The sequence below is a fragment of the Canis lupus genome, chromosome 24 (assembly GCF_003254725.2).
Source record: "Canis lupus dingo isolate Sandy chromosome 24, ASM325472v2, whole genome shotgun sequence".
Lineage (NCBI taxonomy): Eukaryota > Metazoa > Chordata > Mammalia > Carnivora > Canidae > Canis > Canis lupus.
Window position 1 is genome coordinate 35481558 of NC_064266.1, and position 24821 is coordinate 35506378.

Below are 24821 nucleotides of genomic sequence, written 5' to 3' on the forward strand. Positions count from 1 at the left end.
GGGAGCCAGCAGCCAGGGGACGAGGGCGGGGAGAGGCTTGTCGTCACCCACCCTCTTGTGCCTTCTGAAATAGGACCATATGGATGTATGACCTATTCACAAAATAAAATTTTTAAAGGCTGTAATCAATGAAACTAAAATAAAAACAAATTTCGGTCTTTCAGTAAAAGCTGCAAGTACAGTCTAACCTAATTTATAAACTATTATTTCTGTCTGTGTGTCCATCCGGCCATCCACCCACACATCCATCTGTGCAGAAGCACGTGCTCACCAATGATCTCCAAATACCATCACCGATCACTTCTGGGGGGCGGAGGGATATTCTGACTTACTTTCCTGTACTTCTTTTGAACTCCTTTGGGTCCTTTGAAATGTTGGTTTGAGTGTGTGTCATTTTTATGGAAACTGCCAGGTCACCCTACTTGAGTGACCTCATTTGCCACCATCTGTGGGTGTGCCGTGTATGCTTTATTTGCTCTGTGTCTGTGACATTCATGAAGAATATCAGTTCCACGAGCGCCAGGACCTTTGTCTTTCCATTCCCCACTGAGGTCCCAGCACACAGTAGGTGCTCAATAAACAGTCGGTGACTAAGTGATTGGAAGGAACTATACTACCCCTCTATGCAAAATAATACAAAACAATACAAAGTATAATAAACAAAAATAAACAAAACAAAATCCTGGTGTGGGGATCACTCTCCGGGAGCATGAGCCGCTGCACTCACCAGACCCCATCTCGTCACTGCCCAGGTAGGAGCTATTACTTCTCACGCTGGTGTAGGACAGCACAGAGTCCCGGTTGCTGTTACATTCGCTGCAAAGGGACAGAGAGGAAGGGATGAGTCACCCCCCCGGATCACACCTTCTGGGCTCAGCGCCCAGAACCCACTTTCCGGAGCATAGACCACTCAGCCACACGGCTCTGAGTTCTCTCCCCAGCCCGGCTGTGACCTCGTGAGGCCGGGGACTATCCTAGGAAATCAGAAAGGACAGGCAGTCAAAAACCACAATACCATGATTCTTTCCTTCACCTTTTTGACAATTAAAGGAAGAATCAGAGGACCCAAAAATGTAAGAATGGAAATCCTGGACAATGGACAGGAGGCTCCAAGGACGCATAGCACCCAGTTAGCTGGAGCATCTCTATGTGTGAAGACTAAGCCAGACACACGGACCAGTGGGTCCCTTGAAGGCAGAAAGAATATGAACAAGGAGAACTGAGGCGAAGGGCTTTCTTGTCATACCTGGCCAGCTCCCTATTTTCTGAAGCACCCTGTAAGATCGAGCATCACAGCCTTTTGCTGGAGATTGCAGCACTTGTTTACTCGAGGTAAGAAATTCTATTTACCCGCTATATGGTTTATGCTAGAAAACTGGCTTTTTAGTGTTACTTAATCCACTAATTAGGATTTCACTAATCTGGTTATAATCAACCAGTAGGAAAACAATTCAGATCCTCTCAAAGTTAGGAGGGGGAAAAAACACTCTCTTCCTCCTTGAATCAAGTAAAAATAAACGATGTTTACTGCAGAAACCATATGTCTTATGCTGAGTTTTAAAACACACCGCAGACCTTGACTTTTTCTTTGCCCACATTCCATCAAGAAGCGCAGAGCTGAACTGAGGCAAAACAGGTGGATGGAGACCATGAGGAGATTGGCCCTGAAACGCTGGCCTCAGGGCAGGAAAACCAAAGGGGGCACCTGGGATGTTTTGCGGGGCTCAGATCACTGCCCAGAACCACACAGTTTAGGACCATGCTCCATCCCACTTTCCTAGGACACATCCTGCTGATTCCAACTTCCCATGGATCAGCGTCCTCAACTGTCCCCCTGGCCACCCACATCACACCCCCACATGATCCCCACGTGATCCCCACGGCTGTCCCCACCTGTAGGAGTCACGGTAGCTCATGGTGTCATGGCCTGAGTCTTCCTGGTCCTCCTCAGACACCTTGAAGCACACCTTCTTGATGCCCCCGTGATCGGCCCTGTCCATCTCGCTCTCTTCACTGACCAACGGTGGGGACGAGGCCTCCTCAGCCAAGGGGGGATCACAGGACCCACCAGAGGTGGGCTCCGTGATGGTGGACAGCAACCTGTGGGAGCACAGAGCGTAAACTTCAAGCCCACAGCTTCACTCTCCTCCGTGAAGGTCCCGGGTAAGGCCCCGACCTCAGGCCTCCCCTTTGACCCAAAACACAGGCAGCCATCAAATGTTTCCAGTCCCCTCCCTGAAAATCCCACCAGTAGGTCTGCAGATATGCCTGTACCAACCTTCCTGTAGTGGGTGTGAGATGCATTTCCTGGGGGAGTCACTGAAGGCTCTAAAGCACAGGACACAACAAGGACGTGGAATATAAAAGGCCCAGAGGGCAGATCCCTTCAGCTTGGTAGGCCATACAGGCGGCTACTACCCAGCTATTCGGCTCTGCTGCTGCGGTGGGAAAGCAGCCCTGACAAGAGGTAATCAAGTGGGCATGGCTGCGTACCAATAAAACTCCATTTAAAACAAACAAGCAGGGATCCCTGGGTGGCGCAGCAGCAGCGGTTTAGCGCCTGCCTTTGGCCCAGGGCGCAATCCTGGAGACCTGGGATCAAATCTCATGTTGGGCTCCCAGGGCATGGAGCCTGCTTCTCCCTCTGCCTGTGTCTCTGCCTCTCCCTCTCCCTCTCTCTCTCTCTCTCTCTCTCTCTCTGTGTGACTATCATAAATAAATAAAAATTTAAAAAGATAAATAAATAAATAAAATAAAACAAGCAAGCAGTGGGCCGGGCTGGATTTGGCCCCTAGGCCATAGTCTGTCAATCCCTGGCACAGAATATGATGGTTAAGAGTGCAGGGCTTTAAGACAGACCGACCCCAGATTCAAATCACAGCGCTACCGTTTCTTGGCTTCAAGACCTAACGTAGCTATATAACCTCTCGGAGACTCCATTTCTTCGGCTGTAAAAGGAGTTAACATCAGTATCTGTGTCCTAGGCTGCTGCAAAGATTAAGGGACTTAAACCACATAAAATGCTTAGAAAAGCATCTGGTACCTTGCAAGTGATCCCTAAGCCCTTGCTGATATCATCCTACTACACCTCGGCAAGGGCACTATGAGGGTTAGCCCCATTTCACAGGTGAGGCTCAGAGAGGTGAGGCGACGAAATCGCACAGCTGTTGTCTCCAGACCCGACACTGTCTCTCCTTTACCGTGGACGATTTCCAACGTACACGAAAGTAGGAGGAACAGCACAAGAACCCCAGGTACCCAGCAGCTGGCTGCAGCCACGGCGACTCAAGGACCACCTTTGTGTTCTCAGCTTTCCCCACTGCGTGTGATTTGTATTTAAAACAAATCTAAGATACCATATAATTTCCCCCATAAATACTTCCATATGCGTCTCCAGCACGTGAGGACTTCCTTTCAAAGCAGTGTTCTTGACTGCCAGCCCACTCCCACCCCCCGGAAACATTTAGCAATTTAGCCTCTTTCCCGAGAGGCAAACATCTAGCAGTGTCCAGAAACATTGCTCTTTGTCACAATGGAAGCGAGGGACAAGGGGACACCCCTGGCCTCCAACGAGCAGAGGCCAGCGACGCCACTAAGTATCTTAGAAGGTGCAGGCCAGCCCCACAACAAAGAACTGTCTGGCCTGAAATGTCACTGGTGTCAAGGCTGAGAAACACTGTCTTAAACACAACCAGACTGCTATCAACATACGTAACAGAATTCATAATTCCTTAATACCATCCAGCACCCCCATCCACGTTCAAATGTCCCCGACGGTCTCCAAAGTGTGTTAAGAACAGAATCTTGACCAGGTCCAGATGCTGTATTTGGCTGGTATGTCTCAGGCCTCTCCTCTTCCTCCTCCTCTCCCTCCCCCTCCTCCTCCTCCCTGTCCCTGCTCCCTGCCCACCACCATTCACATGTGAAAGAGACTGGCTCACGTGTCATCTAGAACCACCCGCCCTATGGATTCCCAAAGTGCCACCTCAGCATCCTCTATCCCCCCACATCCTGTCGCTGAGTAGTGAGCCCCAGACTCTGGGGGGAGCATGGTGCCATTTCCACTGTGTGTCCTGTGCCACTGACACCAAAAAGGACATGCCCAGCTGTCTCTCTTTCTGCAAAGAAAGCTCCCCCAAAACCATTCTCCAAAAAGGGTCAGCCTCTCCTAACAACTGCTGTCCACACTCATTATTTCATTAGAGCAGTGGTTCTCAGTTGGGGGGCGGGAGGAGGACTCCACCCTCCCCAGGAGGCATCTGGCAACGTCTGAGGACATTTTTGGTTGTCACAACCACAGAACAGGGGTGCTACAGCATCTAGTGGGTAGAGACCAGGGGCTTCACTGAGGAGCCTGCAATGTGCCTGACAGCCCCCCTCTACCCAGCGTGTCAACATTGCTCAGGCAGGCAAATCCTGCCCTACCCTCCCCGCCCCGCTCCCCCTGGGGCCAGAGCCCACCTGTTGATCTGGGTGACATATTGCTTCATCTCCTTCAGGGCTACATCCAGTCTGGTAAAGAGCTGCAGGTAGGCACCCTGGATCTCCCGGTCCTCCTGCTTCAGGAGGAAGCTCAGGCCCCGGTCCTCCTGGCCAATGGTTTCATTGGCTGACCCAAAGCTGCTGTCGTGGAGACCCCAGAGTTGGAGGTCCCCATCCGCAGCAGGCAGGCACTTCCAGGATGGGGCAGCCATGGTGGTGATACAGTGCTGGGTGTAGGACATGGGGTTCAGGTGGCCTAGAGCAGAGGGGGGAGAGCTCATTTGGAACCAGCCCCCAGACACCCATAAACCCCCTCAGACAAATATACAAACCAATTGCAAGGATCCCAATGAGTGAAAAAATTCCTTGTTAAATATTCTTTGAAACCACTAGCTTACTTTGAGAAGAAAGTTTCAGTTTGAGGCTCACATGCTTTTTATTACCATGATACTTTTCCCGACTGGAATACAGGCATGATGGCTGGTACTCCAGCAGCTACTTTGTAACATAAGGCACCTTCAGGATGGAAGCCACATCTAGAGATGGTGGGTGGGATAAGAAGTAACCCAGATCCCCAATGACTGACTAGGGAGCCACCATGCTAGGCCTGGACTGCTGGCCTCCAGACATGTTTCTGTTTATAGATCTGTAGATCTGAACACACCCTCTAACAGACACATGCAATCACCTTGCTCAGGGTCCAGGCCGATGAGGGAGGGTTTACGACCGAAACGGATACTGAAGGACCTGCCAACTGAGGGGGTGGTCTTGGGGTAGGACACTTCCATGAGGTTGACGTGGCAGTTGGTGGGGCAGAAGTCCAGGCCACACAGCGGATGGGGTTCCAGGGATGCTTGTTTGAAGGGCGGGCTGAGCCTGTTCTCCAGCTGGGCTGCAAACTGAGGAAGGTGGGGGACATGGGGTCATGGTTCAGGGGCCTGGGAGTCCCAGCCCACCCGCAGCACTCACTTCATCCCAGCCTAGGCCAGACATTCCAAAACGCCAAGAGTTTCAAATGGAAAAGTGGATTCCCCTACACTGGCTTTCACTGCATCCAGATTTCAGGGGAGGTGAGGAGAAATCTGAGGCCTCCCCACATTCATTTTTTTATCTCAGCTGCCCTGAGCTATCCTTGAGGAACCGTCTGTCCTTGAAGTGAAGGTAAGGCTGGCCTCCCCATCCCTGCAGTGACTGCTAGAGGCCTACACACAGGATCCAGGCCAAGCCTTAGGAGTTCCCACGGAGTTCCTTTTCTCCTGGGGTTGCTAAGGCCAGAGCTACTGGGAACCATTCTGTCAGCAGGTGAGAAGGGTCTGCCTGAAGGCAAAGCCAATACAGGAAAGCAAAGACACGAGAAAGAGGCCACATTTCTTGTGATGGTGAGATGGCTGTTTGAGCACCTGGATACAACCAAGCCTGAAGTTCACCTCTGGACTTTTCAGGAATATAAACCAATTAATGCTCCTGTTTGTTTAATCTAAGTTGGGTTGGATTTTGACATTGAAAACCAAAATACCCCAGGCTGAGACCCTGTGGGGCGCAGGTACCTCCTGGTAGCAGGCGATCCTCTGGCCGATGCTCTCCAGCTTGGTGTCACAGATGTTGCGGAACTCGTAGTGGAACATGGTCCTGATGTTGTTGTTCAGGGCCATGAGCCGCCCACAGTTCTGCACAAAGACATTGTCGTCGGCCGCAAAGGCCTTGAGGATCTGCAGAAACACGAACAACCACTGAGTACTCACTGTGCACCAAGGAGGGTCCTTCAGCAGTTTATCTGCAGCGACTCCTGTGTGCCTCGTGATACCCCTGTGACAAAGGGTCTGCTACTGGCCCATTTTGCAGATAAATAAGCTGAGGCTAAAGAGGAGGGGAAACAAAGCTACTCTCCTAAATCTCACAGCTACCAAGTGGTGGAGGCAGATACTAGAATCCAGCGCTCCAGGGTGTCTGAGGAAATGAGAATCAGTGCTCCACACGCCCCCTCCCCGCCCCCCAGGGCAGGGCAGCCCCCAGTGAGACCTTGGCAGTGAGGCCAAAGCAGCCACGGGGTTCCACGATCTTCTCCAGCACGTGGCACTTGATGCCTGCGGTGCTCACATACTCATACACCACTCCGTGCTCCAGGTGTACGTTGTCCACGGTCAGGGTGACCACAGGGCTGTCCTCATGCAGGCTCAGCTGGGGGCCCAGGGACAGCAGGGGGAAGGCTGGAAGCCAAAGGGACAGGCAGCCCTGAGGAGGGGGCACACCCACCGGCCAGCCCACCCCTGACCCAGCCCTGCAGATGGCTCACGTGGGGCTCGCGGGGAGACAAAGCCTGCGCTGCAGCCCTGCTCATTCTAGCCAGCCCGCTCTCGCTCACCCCTGGTCCTGGATTCTCCTTCTAAGAATCAACCTTTGTACCCCATTCCCAGTCTCTGGGGCTCAGAAGCAAGCCCTGTCCACACCCCTTCCCAGAGGCACAGGCTGGCCAATCAGCAGTTCGATTTCCGCTATGTGCAATGACTGGTTCAGGACAGAGCTCGTGACCCGAGCCAGGCCAAGGAGAGTCAAGTCTGGGACTTTTGTTGGCTCTACACAGAGGAGACATTCCCTTTTTCAATGGGATTCCCAGCCGCAAAAACCACCACAGGCAGGAAACACAGAGGGAGCACAGCCGAGAATCAGACAAAAAGAGACTCCTGCCGAGACTGTATGTAGAACTGGATGGAGCCAGACCTGAAGCTTGCTTGACCCGACTCCCTTCTTAGTTTGCTGAGCCAATGTTTTTATGTAGCTCAGTTTCAGTCCTGATTAACACCGGCCCAGAGAGTCTAAGTGACTCCTCAAAGGCCACACAGCTAGGTGGTGACGTATCTAGAGAATGAAGCAGGCACTTTACTGGACCACTTTCCTTTCTGCCCACTCCAGGAAGCTCCTCTGGACACACACCCCAGGACTGTCTTACCCCCTCACTCTCGTACTCTGTCAGTTTTTCTGTCTCCTCTCTGCTCCCCCTGTGTCAGCACCATGAGGACAGAAACCGTGTCCACCCCGGAACCAGACCTGAAGGACCGAGCTCGTGACCCAAGCCAGGCCAAGGAGAGTCAACTCTGGGAAATTTGTTGAATCTACACAGAGGAGACATTCCCTTTTTCAACGGGATTCCCAGCCATGAGAACCACCACAGGCAGGAAACAGCATGTAAAAGAGAAACCAATGTTTTTATGCATCCCCAGCTCCCAGACCAGGGCCTGGTGTACAGCAGGTGCTTCTCCTTGGGGAACAGAAGAGTAGAAGCTGCCAGCTTCTGTCAGCATACAGGGCTATCACTGTCAGGGTGTCAGAGGGCCCCACGTGCTAGGGAAGAAGGCCCACAGCCCCTGCCTCTCAGAGGGCATAAAGTGTGCTCAGAGCTGCCAGCTGGCCCCTCCTCCCTCCCCATCAGCCTGTCCCCTTGAGGATCCCTTGGCCAAGCTGTGTATGCTCCAGCATTCAGGGGACAGTTCCCCAAACAACCCCACAAACCCTGGCTCTTTGTTGACCCTGAATGTACCAGCAAGGAGCCCCCGGTAGACAGCTGAAGAGGCATCCAAAGCCCCTACTCTTCCCATAGCCTCTGCCTCTACCTCCAGCCCCGCAGAAATACAGGCAGAGTCCAGAGAAGCAATTGGAGAGAACAGGCTGTTATTCAAACTAAACGTGTGCTGAGTGCCCACCATGTGCCAGGCGCAGTTCTAGGCTCTGAGCATACAGCAAGGAAGAAAATAAAATGCCTGCCCTCGAGGATTTTATGCTTTAGTGGGGCAAATAATAGGGAAACAACAGTACGATATGTTAACCGATACTTGGAGTGAAGAAAAATAAAACAGGGTAAGGAGACACAGAGGAACAGAAGGGGCTTATTTTAACCAAGGGGACTCAGGTGGCCTCCCAGAGGAGGTGATATTTGAGCAGAGAGCTGAATGAGGTGAAGAGCATGAGGTATGAAGTACTCTGGAGAAGCGCACTCTAGGCAAGGGGGAGCTGCAAGTGCAAAGGCCCTGGGGCAGGAGTACATTTGATATTTAAGAGCAAGAGACTAGAGCAGACGGAACAGCGAGGACAAGATGAAAAGTGCTGGGAAGTAGGGCTGGAGAGCCAGGCTGGGGCTGGAAGACCATGAGGAAGAGGAGGGCTCAGTCATTGCCTGGAATAGGGTGGGAGCCGCTGGAGGGATCTGTTCTGTTTTTTGAGAATAGCTTGTAAGAGGAAGAAGTAAGGCAGGACAAGCTACTGCAGGGGTCCTGGTCAGAAAGGATGGTGGCTTAGGCCAGGCAGTGAGGGAGGTGGTGTGAAATGGTCACGTGCTGGATGCGTGAGGAAGGCGGGTGGGGCAACAGGTGTGCAGCTGGAATCAAGGTGGAGGGAGAGAGGAGACAGAGAACCGTCCAGATGGACTCTGAGGTCTGGGGCCTGAGAATCTGGAAGGACAGGGCAGGGGCATGTAGGGGAGGACCAGGTTTCGGCGGAAGGTTAGGATTTCAGTTTGGGCCATACTGAGTGGGCAATGCCTGACGGACATGCCGGGGATGGCAGGTAGGAAGACGGGCCTGGAGGACATCCCGGGTACGGCAGGTAGGAAGACAGATCTAGAGTCCAGGGCTTGGGCCGGGCTGCAGCTTGTGGTGGACACAAATCCGGCACCTGAGCGCTGCCCGTGCCCTAACCCCCAGGCCCCATAAATATGCTGTTACATGCAAGGGGCGAGATTACGGAAATTAAGTGTGTTAAGCAACCGACTTTATAATAAGGAGATGATCCTGGGTTATCCAGATGAGCCCAATGGGACCACGTAGTCCTTCTATGGGGAAGATGGAGGCAGAAGAGTCAGAGAGAGGGCCGTGGGCAGGAGCTCAGGCCAACACTGCTGGCTCTCAGGGTAGAGGAAGGGCCCATATGCCAGGGAACGCAGGCAGCTTCTAGAAGCTAAAACAGGCAAGTACATGGATTCTCGTCTGCAGCTCCAGAAAGGAACAGAGCTCTGCTGACACCTGGCTGATGGCCCAGAGAGAGACTCACAGTGGACATGTGACCTCCAGTGCCGTGAGGGAACAACTGTGTGCTTTAGGCCGCAGGTCTGTGCTGCTTTGTTACAGCTGCACAGAGTAACACAAAACTGATGGCACCAAACCATAGACACGGGATGGGGACCAGTCCCCTCTGGAGTCTCCATCACATGGCCCTACTGTCCCGTTACCTGAGTCAGATTGCGGGTCCTCGCCGGGGGCTTCCTGGCTGCCTCGGGCCTCCTGGGCATCCTCGTGCGTGTGGTAGACCCACTGGTACAGACCCTACCAGAAGGGTGGAGTAAGGGGGGGTGCCGGGACACCAGAAGCCCTGGGAGGAAGGGATGGGACGAAGGGGCAAGCCAGTCCCTGACTCCAAAGCCCAGGCTTCTAGCCTAGTGGTGACACCATCTCTGGAGAGTCCCCCAAGACTTTGCTCTGGACCCTTCCTGAGGGACCTCCAGTCATGCTTGGCCCTCACCCTCTAGAGTAGATGCTCCGCACAGAAGCCAGAGGAGCGGGGAGCCTTTGAAAACAGAGGTCAGGACCCAGGGGAGCAGACACCTGGTCACTCCCACAGCTGCAGGGCCCGCATGCATGCCAGCCACATAGCAGGTGTTCGATAAACACTTACTGTATGAGTTTGCAAATGAGGCCACCCTCCCCAGGACCCCGGCCCCCAACCCAACTAGAACATCTTTTACCATCAACTCTTTGCCCAGTGTGCCTATGTGGTAAGAAAAGAGGTCTTATCACACCCATGTCACAGTGGTGACAATCGAGACTGTGAGGTATCCTGGCCCAGCTCCTCCGATTCAGGGAGACAGTGGGAAGAGCCCAAGCCCAGCTCAGCCCTGCAAGGAGGGCAGGCCCTCCCCACCCCAAATGCTGTGGTGCCCTCAGGCCTCTCCCCACAGAAGAGAGGTGGTCCTCAGCCCCCCACCCCACTGAGTAGGCCGACCCCAGTCCCCTTGGCTGTGGACTGGCTCACCAGGGCCTCTTCTTGGTGGCTCCGGAATGCCTGGAAGTGCTCCAGGACCTCTGCCGCACCATCGTTCACCACGTTGTTGCCGTTGACCTTCAGGATGCACTGGCCAGCACAGAGCCCTGCGGCCGCAGCCTCGGAGCCTAGAGGGACACAAGTGTCTGAGGGCGGACAGCAGAGAGAGCCTGGGGCAGCAGCAGGCAAGGGCAAGTACCCAGGTGAACACTGTGCCCCACCTCACCCCACCCCCAACCCAGACATCCCGCCATCTCCCCACCCTAGAGCCACTCTCCAATCCACTCCAATAGGCAGGATGGGGACTGCCATTCCCATTTCTCAGAAGAAGGAACAGAGGCTCAGAGAAGTAGCAGCTTGCCCAAGGTCACACAACAAGGAAGGCTGGACTGGAAACCCAGGTACATTTCACTCTAGAGCTTCACCTCCTTTAAAATCCCTCAACGACCTGTAATACTATGACAGGATCAGCCCCATTTTGCAGACAGGTAAACAAAGGCTCAGAGAGGCAAAGTGACTCGGCGAGGAGAAGCCAGGATTCGAACCTGGGTCTACCAGACTTCAATGGCATGCTTTTTCAGCTATACCATGACTCCCAAACTGTAGGTCTTGGCCTTCAGGGTTTTGTGTGGTTAATATGAAGAGTCTGGGAGTACAAATGAACGCCAAGCTTCCTCCGTGCCTGAGAGAAGATCAGGACCGTTTGGTGTGATAGTGATGAGTACCGGCCTGGATCCGGGGCCCTGCCACTGACCAACTGTGTGACCTCTGACACGTTCCTCAACCTCTCTGTGCCTTGGTTTCCTCATCTGTCAATGGAGGACACTAACGATACCGGCTCACAGGGTTCTCCAGAGAGTCGGGGAGTTAAACCCGTAAAGCATCTTGCCCCCTGACCTCCTCTTAGTAAGTGCTCAAGAAGTATCAGCTGCTGTACTATCGCCTCTAAACACCTGTTCTTCTCCAGAGCTGCTGCAAGGCAGGGCTCCTCACCTCGGCACTAAGACACTGGGGGCCAGGTAACTGTGCTGCGGGGCCGTCCTGTGCACTGCTCGGGATGTCCGGCAGCATCCCTGGTCCCTCCCCACGAGAGGCCAGCAGTGCTCCCCATCCCTAGCTCTGACAACTAAAGACGTCTCCATACAGGGCCAGATGTCCTCCCGAGGGTGAAAGTGCCCCTGGTCAAGAACCGCTGCTTTAAGGACAACATAAAAACCCGCCTTAAGATAGTAACAAATCCTTAGTAGCTTTCTGCCAGGATAGGTGTTTTCTTAATCCCCTTATATTAGAAGTACAACTCTGACTGCAAAAGGGGACAATTAATGTTTCAACTTGAAAAGTGGGGCCCTCAGATACAAAAAGGGCTAGGAGCCCAGAACCTCAGACCTACCTGGTCTCAGCTCCGGGAGAGAGTAGCCCTGTGAGCAGTGTGCAAGGAGAAGATACCACAAGAGCTGGGTCTCTGACTGTTGGCCCTCGGGCTGGATCTGACCACAAAAGTGTGGCCTTTAAAAGCTCGGGTCTGGCAAGGATGGACTCACATTCCTACCTGAGCTGAGGAAAAACCACCCCTTTTAAGGCGAGCATGTCTTCTCTGGCCTGGCCATAGTCTGCACCATTCCCTATGCGCTCCCCTCGGCTGTCTGTTTCTAACTGCCTGACCCCCAGAGACATCTGACTTGCAAGCCTTTGCTCCAGACGAGGAAAGTGAGTGCTCATGAAGCCCAGGCCTGGTGGTCGCACACAGAGACCCATCTCCCAGAGCCCCCCTCTCTGTCTGCCAGGCTCACCTCTGCCCACAGCGTAGACATATGGCGGGGCAGCTCCACGGATCTGGAAGCACAGAGCCTCTGGATGGTCAGGAACTTTGATGATCCTGCACAAGGAGAAGCAGCCATAAGGGAAAGCAGTATTACACCCAATAGCCCAGAGGGCCACCCCAGGAGCCCCTGCCTCCCAGACTTTTGAGAAATCCGGCCCAAAGTAGTAGCAGCAGCAGCGCCAGACTTTCGGCTCCCAAAGATACAGACAGACCTCAATTACCCGGAGTCCACACCTCTGGGATCTTTAATTAGTCAGAACCGCCTGGCCTGGCCTTGGAGAGGCAATGCACGCACCGAAATCCCAGATCACCCTCCTACGCCGTCTCTGTCACTCTCCTGGTGAGAGGGGGCCTCTCGGTGGTCAAACTAGCACGGCAGGCGGCGAATGTTTTGCTCAACAATCACAAGTGGGAGGGTGAGAAGTGACCCAGAACATCTTGGTGCTGACTCTAGAAAAATGCCCACATGTGTCCACTAGAGAGCACAGCTTGAAAGGCCAGGTCTTGGCCATTCTGCAGGTGGAAGGCTAGAGCACAGCGAGCAGCACCCCCGCCCCCCAGGGCTGTGCAGTGGGCGATGTTAATCCAGTGGCTTCGATGCAGCTATCTGCTTCTGCATCCGCGGTATGTCCCCCAGGGGGCCTCAGGGTCATCCTCCCATCCCCACCTGCCAGATAAAACCACCTAGGAGCCTAGGGAGCCTGTTCTCAAACCCCAGACATTTCTAGAACTTTAAGCAGGCACATTTCCTTGGGTGATTTCTGCCACTTTCACATACCAAACTATCAATCATCTTCCCTAAATCGCCCTGCCTTCTCCCTGAAAGAATCATATTTAAAACTTCCCATCACTCCCGTCAATAGCAAACTGGGAGCATTTGCCTTAAATAGAAGAGAGAAATGAAAACCAAATGCACAATTTTTAAAATAGAAAATGCTTTTCCCTGCACCTATATCTGGCATCCAACCACCTCTCACCACCTGCACTACTGCCATGCTGGGCTGGGCCAGGCCACCAGCCTCCTCACCACTCCTCTGCTTCTACCTTTGCCCCTGACAACCTAGTCTCCACCCTGCAGTCAGAGGGATTCTTCTAGAACCTAGGTCACATCATGCCCTGCCTCTGCTCAGAAACCTCCAGTAGCTCCATGGTCCTTACCATGACACGAGGACCTACAAGGCCTGGCCTCCACTGTCTCATTGACTTCAGCACCCACTGCTTCCTCTCACTCACTCTGCTCCACCCCATCAGCTTCCTCATTGTTCCTCAAAGATACGAGCCATGGTTCCATCCCCAGGACCTTTGCACTGGCTGTCTCCTCTGCCTGGAACCCTCTTCCTCCAGAAGTCCCCTCGACTCCCTCCCTTACCTCCTCCATCTTCACCTCAGCTCACAGTGGCATCTCTGACCACCATCCCTCCACACAGCCCATCTCCTTTCCCAGCTGTCTGGACTGGCCCGGGCTTACTACCACCTGGCTCACTATGTCTCTTGCTTCTCTGTTTTATTGTCTGTCTCCTGCTCTACCTTCCAACTAGACTGAGATCTATGAAGGGGAGAAATGTGTCCATCCAGACATGGCTGGATCCCCAGAGCCTGAAACACCACTCAGCACACAGTGGGCGCTCAACAAACATCTGTTGAATGAATCAAAGTAGCAGCATCATGCCACGTGCCTGTAGAACGAGCCACACCCACGGGGAACCGGGACAGCTCGGCCCCACCACCACCACCCCGGCACTCCTCAGCCTGAGAGGAAGAGGGCCGGACACCCCATCACAGAAACACTCACTCTTTGGCCTTGGTGGCCACCAGGAGGCGCAGCGGGCGGCGGGAGCAGAAAGACTGGTTGAGGATGGACTCCACCTCAGAGAAGGGCCTCAGGAACACCAGATCCTCGTTGATGGAGTAGATCTTCCTCCCCACCTGCAGGCCAGCCATCTGGGGGGGGGGGGGGGGGGGGGCGGGGGAGACATGCACACCAGGTTACTAGCCTCCTTTCCTCCTCGGCAAGGAGCCCCAGCTGCGCTCAGGCAGCACACAGCCAGCCCGGGGACCCAGCAGGCGCGGAGGGAGCCCACCAGGGCAGCCCCGCTCCCCACTCTGGGAAGCGGCCAAGTGGCTGCTGAGGCCCAGTTCCGGCCAATGAGCTCGGAAGGGAAGCCTACTGCGGGCACTAACAGGAAAGACGTCTTCCTTGAGGAGAAACTGCTGGGGCCTACCACTGCTATCTGCCTGCCGTGTGAGGACACAAGGCAGCGAACCAGGACGGCCACCCTGTGACCCTGACAGCTTGGCCGGGAAGGTCAGAGATGCTGACCCTGAGCCAAGACCCAGAGCCACCTTCTTCTAACCACTTGGTTATGGCTCCAGCCACTGGGCAGAGAGCACATGGCTACCTGCAGCCCAAAGCACTCCTAACCACCACAAGGACAGGAGAGGAGAGCCCGGGCGACATGGCCGGTGCCTCCCCCACCCACCTCCACACCCCCGGGAGCAGCTGGGAGGACAGGGCTGAGTCCCTGACCTACCCAGACTCTATTCTCCCTCCTCTATGTGTCACATCCATGCCAGAGCCACCAACTCATCCTATTCAAGACACTGAACATTAATTTGCCCCCTCATCACAGCTGACTCAGGAAACAGCCGGACTCAGAAACATGCTCTTCTCCTGCACCTCCCCACAGGGCCCTGAGGGGAGCCGGGGCCACATACAGCCCTGAGCAGCCGGGGGGGGGGGGGGGGGGGGGGGCCTCTATCGCAGCTCCCCGGAGACTGCCCTGGACTGAGTTTGCCCACATGGCAACAAGCAGGGAGGAGCCCCGAACACTGCAGGTGGCCCCTCTGAGAGGCCTCACCTCAGCCAGTGAGCCCCTCTGGACCGACTTCACCACCACAGCCTTGTTCTTCTCCTCGATGTCAAAGCCATAGTCGTCCTCCTGGGGCAGGATCTGAGGGCCCAAGGCAGGAGAGAGCCAGTGAGATGCTGAGGGGGGCCTGCAGCCAGCCCCAGCTGGGCCCCTCGAGACCGTGACCCTGCCGGCTCTTCATGCCCCAGATCCACAAAAAGGAAGGGTGCACGGCAGGAAGAAATTAGATACGGAGATCACCCAGTACACAGCAGGTGCTCAATACGTGCCTGTCAAGTGAAGACACACCACCTAGCTCGCACCTCAGCCTGGTGCTGATCACATACTTTTCACTTCTCACTGCCCGCCTCCCCTTTCTCCTCCCAACCCGAGCCCCAAGTCTCCTCAGTTATACTACGGTCTCCTTATCTGCGGGCATACTGTACGTGCTCAGCCAAAATTTGCTGGCTTCATGAATAAGACAAATCCAAAGGCGTCCAGCCACCAAGAACATAGGGACGGGAAAGCAGTATAGGGAGGAGCAGTCCCTGCCCACAGCATGGTGGCAGGCAGGTTGGGAGGTCTGGGGGTTCTGTGGGGGGGAAGGGGGAATGCATTTATTCATTAAACAAATATTTGGTGAACTGCTGCCTATTATATGAGCCAAAGGCTTTACTAGGCACTGTAAATAGTGTTGGACAAAACAGACAGTTCCTGCCTTGTTGTGGCCAACTGTCCAGTGGGGAAGACAGTCTACAAACAAATGAGCAAAGAAATACAGAATGTGATGTATATAGTCTGAACTATAATAAAACACTTAAAAGGATGGATTGCAGAGTGGCAGGGGGCCCCAGAGGAGGAGTTATCTGAGTGGAGACCTGAATGAAGTGAGGAACAGGACTTTATGATGAGTGGAAAGAGTGTCCCTGGCAGAGGGCACACAGCATGTGCAAAGGCCCCAAGTCAGGCCCACAGTACTGGAGGATAAGAAAGGAGATCAGAGTGGCTGGGAGGGGGAGGGGAGGGGAGAACACAGGAGATGAAGCTGCAGAGGCAGGGAGAGTCTTACAGACCATGATGAGAGACTGGATTTCATCCCATGTGTGATGGAGAGCATGGTGGGCTTCATAGCGGGAGAAATGTGAACCCCCGTATTTATGGGACCCCTGTGAGTACCACAGGACAGAAGTTAATGGTGCCATCTTCATATTAGTCAGACTTCAGCCCCACTCTGGCTATGGCAGGAGACCTAACGTGCTGAGCCTCCCTCTGGACTGCCTCCCATCGACCAGGCGTGAAGATGAAGGCCGCTGGTCATCAGTGGGCAGAGAAATAGGACTTGGTGGGCCAGGCTGGAGAAAATCTGAACAGGCGGGTAAATGTGCTCCCCCAGCTGCAAGGATATTTACAGCAACTGCATGTGGACAGGGCACCAGCCCAGAAGACCTAAGGCTTCGGTATCTGGGGTAAGCCACATCGGGGGGGCCAACCTTTCTGCACGACGCTAAGCTGGGGTGTGGGGGACGAGGGGAGAAGCAAAGGAGAAGAAAGGGAGCCAGCAAGCCCAATCTCACAAGAAGGTGGCCTTGGCCAGCAAAGCATGGCCAGCCAGCACCTAGAATACCCATACTCGGGTGCTCAAAGTGGAGCCTGACTTCTTAGGATGTAATCAGAAGGTCACCCAGCTCCCAGCCTGCAGCTGGGTGTCAGGAGGCAGATGCACACTTCAGCCGCACTCCTACCAGCAGGCGCTTGGCCAGAATGTTCTCCACCAGCTTGAAGTCATTGCGGAGCTGTCTGTTCTTGGTGCTCGTTCCCTCCATCTCCTCGTCTGCGTGGAAGCGGAAGTACTGGGACTCATCCTTGAACTCACTCTTCTCCAGCACTGCAAACCCACAGATGCGCAGCACATGGTCAGGCTCCCAGGGGAAGGCTTCGGCGGCATTTGCCAACTGGCAACCACAGGCCAGAACCAAGCCCTAGACAAGCTTGCTTTGGCTAGCAGGATGTTTTATTAAATGCAATCATGTGCCAATGCTAACGTATTAGAACGTTTCACATAGAAGTCTGGCTTTCTGACTTTTCTTGCAAAGTCTGAACTTGCCCCACCTGCTCTAAAGACATGCTACAGAGCCAGAACAAAAATAGTGAAGAATTGTGGCAAAGAACCGGTGGAAGAAAACAGAAATCACATGAAAGGACTGTGTGTTGATGGGGACTTAGGATCTGATAAATGATGATCACATGGATGAAGGGAAAGACTCACTTTAGGGAAAAAAAAAATAATAAAACTGGATCCCTACCTCAAACCATATTATCACAATAAGCTCCTAATGGATTAAAGACCTAAATACGAACAGGAAAACTAAAGCTCATCAAACAAAATGTAAAATATCTTTGTCCTAGGGCAGAAAAAGATTTCAAACAAGACCCCCCCAGAAAGCAATCGGATAAAATTAACAATCAGAAACAGACCATGATGAGACTGGGACACTTTAGGCTGAAGATTAGCAAACTCAGACCCTATAAGCCAGATCTGGCCCACTACCTCTTTTGATAAATAAAGTTTTATTGGAACACAACCACATCCATTTATTTACTCATCGCCTGGGGCTGCTATCATGCCAGAGTGATAGAGCTGAATAACTGCAAAAGGCCGTATGGTCCACAAAGCCTAAAATATTTACTCTTTGGGCCTTTACAGGAAAAATTTTCTGACCTCTGTTCTAGAAGGTAGGAAAATCAATACAAAATAACCAGTAACAACCAGCACGTGATCCGGTCCCTGTGGATTACAATCTAAGTATCTACCAGTGCCAGGCATGCTGTGGATGCAGGCGTAAGTTCAAGTTCGTTTACTCCTCGGACAAAGAAGAATTTGCTGCACCCCATTTACCGGTGGGGAGGCTAAGGCCCAGAGAAGCTAAATAAACTGCCCAAGGTCACAGAGTGGACAGGCTCCTCCTTTTCACCATGCTGCCCAATGGCCTGTGAGATGGGGGCAGGGGTGAATTATAGAAAGGGGGAAATCCAGGCTCGGTTTCGGGAAGGCAGTTGTCTGAAGTCAGTGGGCCCTTGAAAGAAGGAAAGTCAGCTGCCTGAGGCTGGAGATGTCCACACCCTCCCTGAAGACAGGGGCTGTCTACCAATTTGGTGACTACATGAAAAGCAGCAGGAGGTCATCTTTTCCTTCTCCTTCTTTCCTAGGACATCGAGCTGTTTGTGTCTTCTTCCGGCCACCTCTATTACCTCTTTGGAGAAAACAGACACACAAATTGCTGCTTTGCCCAGAGCTGGGGAGCCAGGCCCCGGGGGCTGTATGGCTTCACCTCCACTGTAAACAGGAGGCTGAAAGACTCTGGGAGTGGGAGGAGGAAGCACAATGTTGTGTCTTGGCTGAAATGTTTGGGGAAACAGCTGGAATCCCAGAGTCTAGGACTGCAGCCAGGTGAGGTCCCACCACTCACTGATCCAGGTTTCGCTCAAGGCCGCTGGCCGGGTTCAAACCCCTGCTCAGCCCCTGCCCAAGCCCAACTTCATGTCCTCTTAGCCTCTCTCAGCCTTAGTTTCCCTGTGTGTGCCTAAAGGACACCTCAGGGCCCTGGAGCTCGGGCCAGACGCCATGGGAGGCGCCACATGGGCCCCACCTCCACCCTCCACTCTGCACCCTAACCTGCACTTTGCAGCAGCCACAACCCTGGGATTTGGCCCTTTCCTATTTTAGCTTATTTCTGAGTTCGTGGCAGGGACCAGGGGAGCAGGGGCCACGCCCTGCAATTTCTCTCCCTGAGGGCCCCAGGGTGTGGGCGCTGCCAGAGAGTCACCCCCCGCAGAATGTCCTGAGCCAGCCGCCTTCCCAGAATAGCAGCTGGGGGGGACCCCTAATTACTCTCACCCACAAATGAGAGGTTCTGCCCAGCTGATTGGCGGGAAGAAGGGAGCTGTCAGAGGGCTGTGCAGGGAACAGAGCGGCTTCTGGGAATGAGGGACTCTGGTGAGAGGCGCTGATGGACGGGAATGACCCTGGCTGGGCCTGCTTGTCCATCGCAGCTGGTGAAACGGACAGCTGGGAGTGTGTCCCAACCCCTAACCCTACAGAGCCACGGGCAGGCTGAGCTCAGAGGAGGGGATGACAAGGCCACTAGTGGGAAGATGAGGAAACTGAGGCCCAGAAAGGGCCACAGGCCTACTGGGAGTCATCCGGGTCAGGGCTAGAACAAGCCCTGCCGGCTACAAGGCAGCAGATGTGCCTGATGACCTGTCCCCTCGCTGGCACGCCTCTCATCCTGTCGAAGGGATGACAAACCCAGCAGCTAGATCAGGGGTGGAAAATTATGGCCCACTGTCTGCTTTTCTAAATAAAGTTTTATTGGCACAGAGCCACACCCACTTAAACTACTGCCTAAACCTGCTTTAATGCTACAATGGCAGACTTGAGCTGTAACAGACTCTGTGGCCTACAAAGCCTAAGACATTTACTCTCTGGCCCTTTGCAGGGAGAGTTTGCCGACTTCTGAGTTAGAGCACAAAGCAGAAGCTGGGAGGAGGAATGGCCAAAAGACCCTCCAGAGTCTCATCTGTCCTCTGCCCCCACCAGGGCCCAAGCCACATCAACTCTGCCCTGGCTTCTCTCCTTCCTTGGTCGCCCCCACAGACATTCTCCACAGGCCTCCTCTGCTCAGAACCCTGCCAGGATTCCCACCGCACTAGAGTCCCAGCCGAAGTCCTCCTCACGGGCCCATACTGTTCCGAAACAACTGACTCCATTGGCCGATACACACATGCTAGGCTGTGAGCTCTCAAGAAGGAGGGGACTCTCACCTGCCCTCGTTCACCGCTCTGTCCCCGGAGCCTAGCACAGTGCCTACACCGAGAAAGCACAGGCTGGATAAGAACAGCGTGAACAAAGACACAGGGAAGTGTGGGAATAGTCTAACGGAGAGAAGGGCTCCGTGAACAACAGTGAATGTGAGCTAAGCAGAGAGCGATGAAGGAGAGGACCTGTAAGGCCGGGGGGTGTTTGGGGAGCCTTGGGAGTTGTGAACTAAACAGAAACATGGAAAAAGTCAGGGGTGTGAGGCAGGCAGGGCACCCCAGGCCAGGGGAACTGCAAGAGCCCAGGCCGTGCGAGTGTTCTAGAAGTAGAAGAAAGGCTCCTTGGTGGGAGCTAAGTCTACCTGTCCTACTGAAAGGGCAAGAGACTCAGACTCGGGGCTCCCCAGGGCCAGTGAGCAGGAAGGTTCTCCCGGAGAGCAGTGCCCTGAAGACAGTTCCCTCAGAGTACAGTGGCTGAGCATGTGGCCAGGGAGCTGGCCTGCCTGGGCTCAAATCCCAGCTCCTACTTGCTGTGTGACCTTGAGCAGGTTTCTTAACTATCTGGGCTTCCATTTCCTCATTTATAAATAGGGGTGATATTAATACCAACATCAAAGGATCATTTCAGGATTAAACTAATGAATACATGGGGAGAGCTCAGAAGCAGGCCAGGCACACAGTGTATTAGCTTCTGTTTTAATTTGAAATGGTCACAGTGGAACCAGTTTCTCCCTCCTTCTCCCCGCCTTCCCATCTCAGGATCATCTCAAGACTGCCCACCTCTCTACCCCTCTTCTGTGCTCCTCCTCTGGGAAGAAGAGTGACTTATCTAAGGGGTCAGGCCGGGTGAAGGGGTGCCAACGTCCCTGCCTGGCTCTCTTCCTCTCTCACTTACAACCTGCCTGTCCTCAGTCCCCCCAACCCCTGGCAATCCAAGGCCCACAGCTCCGGCACCTAGCCTGGGGCTCACCCATGGGCGTGCTGAGCAGCCTCCAGCCCACCATTTGCTCTCTCTGGGCTTCAAATCCCCCTCCATAAAAATGCCCCAGGGTCCCTACTAGCTTTTCTGTTTTGGGGCAGACCCCCTAGGAGGCTGGGCCAAAGGTAAGGAGATTACCGTGGTGCATGAAGCCATTGTTGCACAGGCCTACGCCAAGCGCCACTGCCTCCTCCCGCGTCTGGCAGTCACCCTGGAACAAGAAGGGGACGGTGTTAGGTGAACTGACACAAGGGGCTGAGCAACAAGCCCTCTGTCACCCCTAGAAGTGGACCCTCCACAGGGGCAGGGATCTGTGTCTGTCTTATGGACTATAGCATTGACCAAACGGGTTTGTGGCTATTATTAATAAACCCCAAAGAAGAAAATTAGTAGTAGTTGGGATAAACACATTGCCTACCGTGCCATGAACACCACAAAGAATAAATGGAGACTTTACATGGCAAATATTGTTGGATGCCTAGCAACAACCCTTTCCCCAATACCACGCTAGGAATGAGATGATCACTGTTGAAGACGGCAATGCATCCATCTAGAGGATCATAAAACCCAGCTCCCTTGCAGCTGGAGATATAATGAGATATAAGCAATGAGATATAAACAGAAATCACTGGTACGGAGCTCTGGAAAACCTAAGTCCCTGGTCCTTCCTTTTTTTTCCTCCTCCTTGGAACAAAGACGTGATAGCTGGAGCTCCTGCAGTCATCCTAACCACAATATGACCTGGGATCAAAACGTGCAGAGCAGGAAGAGAGTGTGTGGCCCAAAGGCCCCATGAGGCTGCCCTAGCAACTCTCAACCACCCACCTCTAGGCTTTTCTCAGACCAAAGGAAAATAAACCCCTAATTTGTACCAGCCTCTATAGCTGGGATCTTTGATAACAATGAATTCCAAATCCTACCTAACCTAGCAGTAGCCAGTCACACCTAAGAACACCAGGATTCTGGAAAATACCTTTCTCCCTGATAAAGGAAAAAGCAGTACCACAATTCCCTATCAGAGACAAAGTCACATGAGGAAGTGAGATGTGTAGGGCTAACAGGCTACCCGGTGATCAAGATCACAGGCAGAGTGAAGAATGGAAGGTTCTTGACATGTGACATGACTGGTACATGGCACAATTATTTGCTTGAGCCACTGTTCAGTTGGGTTTTCTGTTCTTACAAATGAACACACTCCTAACTGGTACAATTGAAGTCTGGTTCGTCTCAGGGCTTCCCCAAGGAAGTGACATCCAACCCAAAAGTGAAATACGAACAGTCATGGCCTATTGGGCCTGCCTTTGGGGCCGCCTCTCCCATGTGGAACATCATCTTGGTAGGACAGCCCCTTAAAGTATTCACCACCATCCTCCCCCCACCACCACCCCAGGCCAGGTTGAAGACACATGATCTGTGCAAAGCTACAGTGATGCCCCAGAAATAAGACCTGTAGGTGGAGGAACCCAAGAACAGGAACAGGTGGTGTGGTTCTCCCGGAGAGCAGTGCCCTGAAGACAGTGCCCTCAGCTCCTGCTCCCAAGAAGCTGGGCATTTCTGGATGCCAGTTCTTCCTAAGGCTGGCTCCTGGGTCTCCCCCTGACTCTGTGGGTGCTCTTTAGCCTTCTAATGAGCCATCTTCTTCCTCCCTCTCTCCACCCTTTCCAAGTTAACTAGCATCTGTTTCTGGTTCTTGCAAACCCAACAATCTCAGTTCATCAGGGAAATCATGTGAGTTGTGTGGCGGTTGGGAGTGGAGGATGGGGATGGGGGGGAGCTGCTGGGTGGCAGGTAGAGAAAACAGCATGGACAAAGGTCCAGGGGTGGGATGAAGCCTGCAGCACAAAAAGCAGCCTGGCCAACAGGGAGGGGGTGAGTGAGGTCAGCTCCAACAGGATAAGGAGTTTGACCGGTTATATTTATTCCCTGTGGAACCCCAAATGCTTAGAACTCAGCCTGGCATACAGGAGGTGCTTAGTAAATATTTGGTGATTGAATAAAGGTGTTGTCAGCAGGGGCCAAATCATGCAGGGGCTGTGGCCAGGTCGGTGAGCTTCAACTACCTTCATATGGCCACAGGGCCCGACAACCTCTCATTTAAAGGACTCCCAAACTGAGAAGCTGTTTCGAGAGGCACTTGCCTTGATTGTCCCCCATCCCCGCTGCCAGCAGCCGAGGGGCTGGGGTGGGGCGGGGAATTTCCCAGCTAAAGGAGAAACAAATGCCAGGGACTGAAGGACTCAACCTGCCAAAGCTGCAGCTCAGACTCAGAGCATGGGGCCCGGGGGAACCACTGGCCTCAAGATTTGACGCATTGGCCAACTGGAGGAAGACAAATCTCTCCTGGGGGACCTCAGGCCAGCGGCTGGAGGGCTGTGTGCGCCGAGCCCTGCCAGGGGAGGTGGCGATCCATGGGAGGCTGCATCCGGAACAGCCGCCCCCAGCTGTGGGAGGGCCAGTAGGGGAGAAGCTGGGGCCCAGGTGGCGTGCAGACCCCACTCTGCAGCCTGGGAGGCCCCGGCAGGCGTCTGGAGCCCACCTGGCTCTCCGAGGCACTTCACATTCTCCAAGGCACTCACATGCTGGGCTCCCAGCCCAGTCCTTCCCCCTTCCCACAGGGCCCTGGGGTGACCCACAGGGAGGTTCCTAAAGTTAGAGCAACAGCAGGATTCTCAGGTTAACCGTGGATTAACGCCGATCTCGGACACCTGAAAAGTAAGGTCCCTACCCCACATCCCACCAAGTTGCGGGAAAACCTCAAATCACTGTTTTCTCCCCTCCCAGAGGAAGACACACATAGCCCTGTGCCACTGCACTGTCATGCTCCCCTCGTTTCCCCTTCCCACCCACCAGCCTCTGTTGGGGTTCCAGCCACGCTGGCCTCCTCGCAAGTCCTTTCACAAACTACACATGCCCCCACTTCAGGGCCTTTGTACTAGCAATTTCCTCCCCATGGAATGCCCTGCCCTGGCTTTTGAGGTCGCAGTGTCCGGGTCAACGCCCCACAGGACACCCCAGCCCCCACCACCAGCCCAGGACATTCTCATGACCCTGTACGATACCGGTGCTGCACCTGTCACGGTCGGAAACAAACTCATCCCTTCAGGGCACTGCTCTCGGGAGAATCAGCACCAACTGTTCCTGGTCCTTGGGTTCCTCCAGATAAGTAAATACGGTTTAAGGTCTGTCTCTCGCCAGAACATCAGCTGCACGTGGGCAGCGGCGGTGGCCGTCAAGGTTACCCGCCTCCCCATGGCATCTAGCACTCAGTGGACCACCAAACATTACTACTGGGAACCACCTGGGATGCAGGTGGCAGAGGCAGAGCTGGGCCGGGCGACGGAACACCCTGGGGGGTAACGTACACAGGGCCCCAGGAGGCTCCCTGCCCGTGAACTGGGAAGCCCCAGGACATTGTCCACCGATGCCTCTCGCTGACCCGCAGCGTGCCAGGCACCACATGATCTCACTGGTCTTGGTCAACCCAGAGGTAATCACGCTGACCCCATTTAACAGATGAAGAGACTGGGGCCCAGACGGGCTTGCACTTGCCCTGGGTTACACTGGGAGAAAGGAATCCCTTCAGAGCCAGACCCTCCCCTCACCTACCACGATGGGGACACTGAGGCTCTAAGAGGACAAGTCAGTCACCCAGGGTTGTGGCCAGGGCACATGTCCCCATGTCTCCTTCATCGGTGCCTGGAGCCACCAGCAGGGCCCCTTTCCCCTCCGAGCTGATGACCCTGCCACCGTCAGCGCCCACCATCTGCCTCCTCGTAAAGGTCGGCACAGCTCCCAGGCCCTTTTCTTTTCTGCCCACCAGCACCGGAGCCTGCACGCCTGTGCCCTC

At 54.0% G+C, this 24821-nt stretch overlaps 1 protein-coding gene across 2 annotated transcripts in view; it reads right to left on the reverse strand.

The window, feature by feature from the left end:
- The window catches only part of PREX1 (phosphatidylinositol-3,4,5-trisphosphate dependent Rac exchange factor 1), a 178667-nt gene that overhangs the window by 16427 nt on the left and 137419 nt on the right, over positions 1 to 24821 (reverse strand). For both annotated transcript variants that reach the window (XM_025470351.3, XM_025470352.3), the window contains 13 exons: positions 21113 to 21185; positions 16923 to 17065; positions 15190 to 15282; positions 14124 to 14272; positions 12300 to 12385; positions 10501 to 10637; positions 9701 to 9794; positions 6502 to 6689; positions 6030 to 6191; positions 5171 to 5381; positions 4462 to 4738; positions 1894 to 2100; positions 728 to 816 (listed from right to left, as the gene is read on the reverse strand). In XM_025470351.3, coding sequence (XP_025326136.1) covers positions 728 to 816; positions 1894 to 2100; positions 4462 to 4738; positions 5171 to 5381; positions 6030 to 6191; positions 6502 to 6689; positions 9701 to 9794; positions 10501 to 10637; positions 12300 to 12385; positions 14124 to 14272; positions 15190 to 15282; positions 16923 to 17065; positions 21113 to 21185 — 1909 coding nt within the window. The remainder of the gene's footprint in view (positions 1 to 727; positions 817 to 1893; positions 2101 to 4461; positions 4739 to 5170; positions 5382 to 6029; positions 6192 to 6501; positions 6690 to 9700; positions 9795 to 10500; positions 10638 to 12299; positions 12386 to 14123; positions 14273 to 15189; positions 15283 to 16922; positions 17066 to 21112; positions 21186 to 24821) is intronic.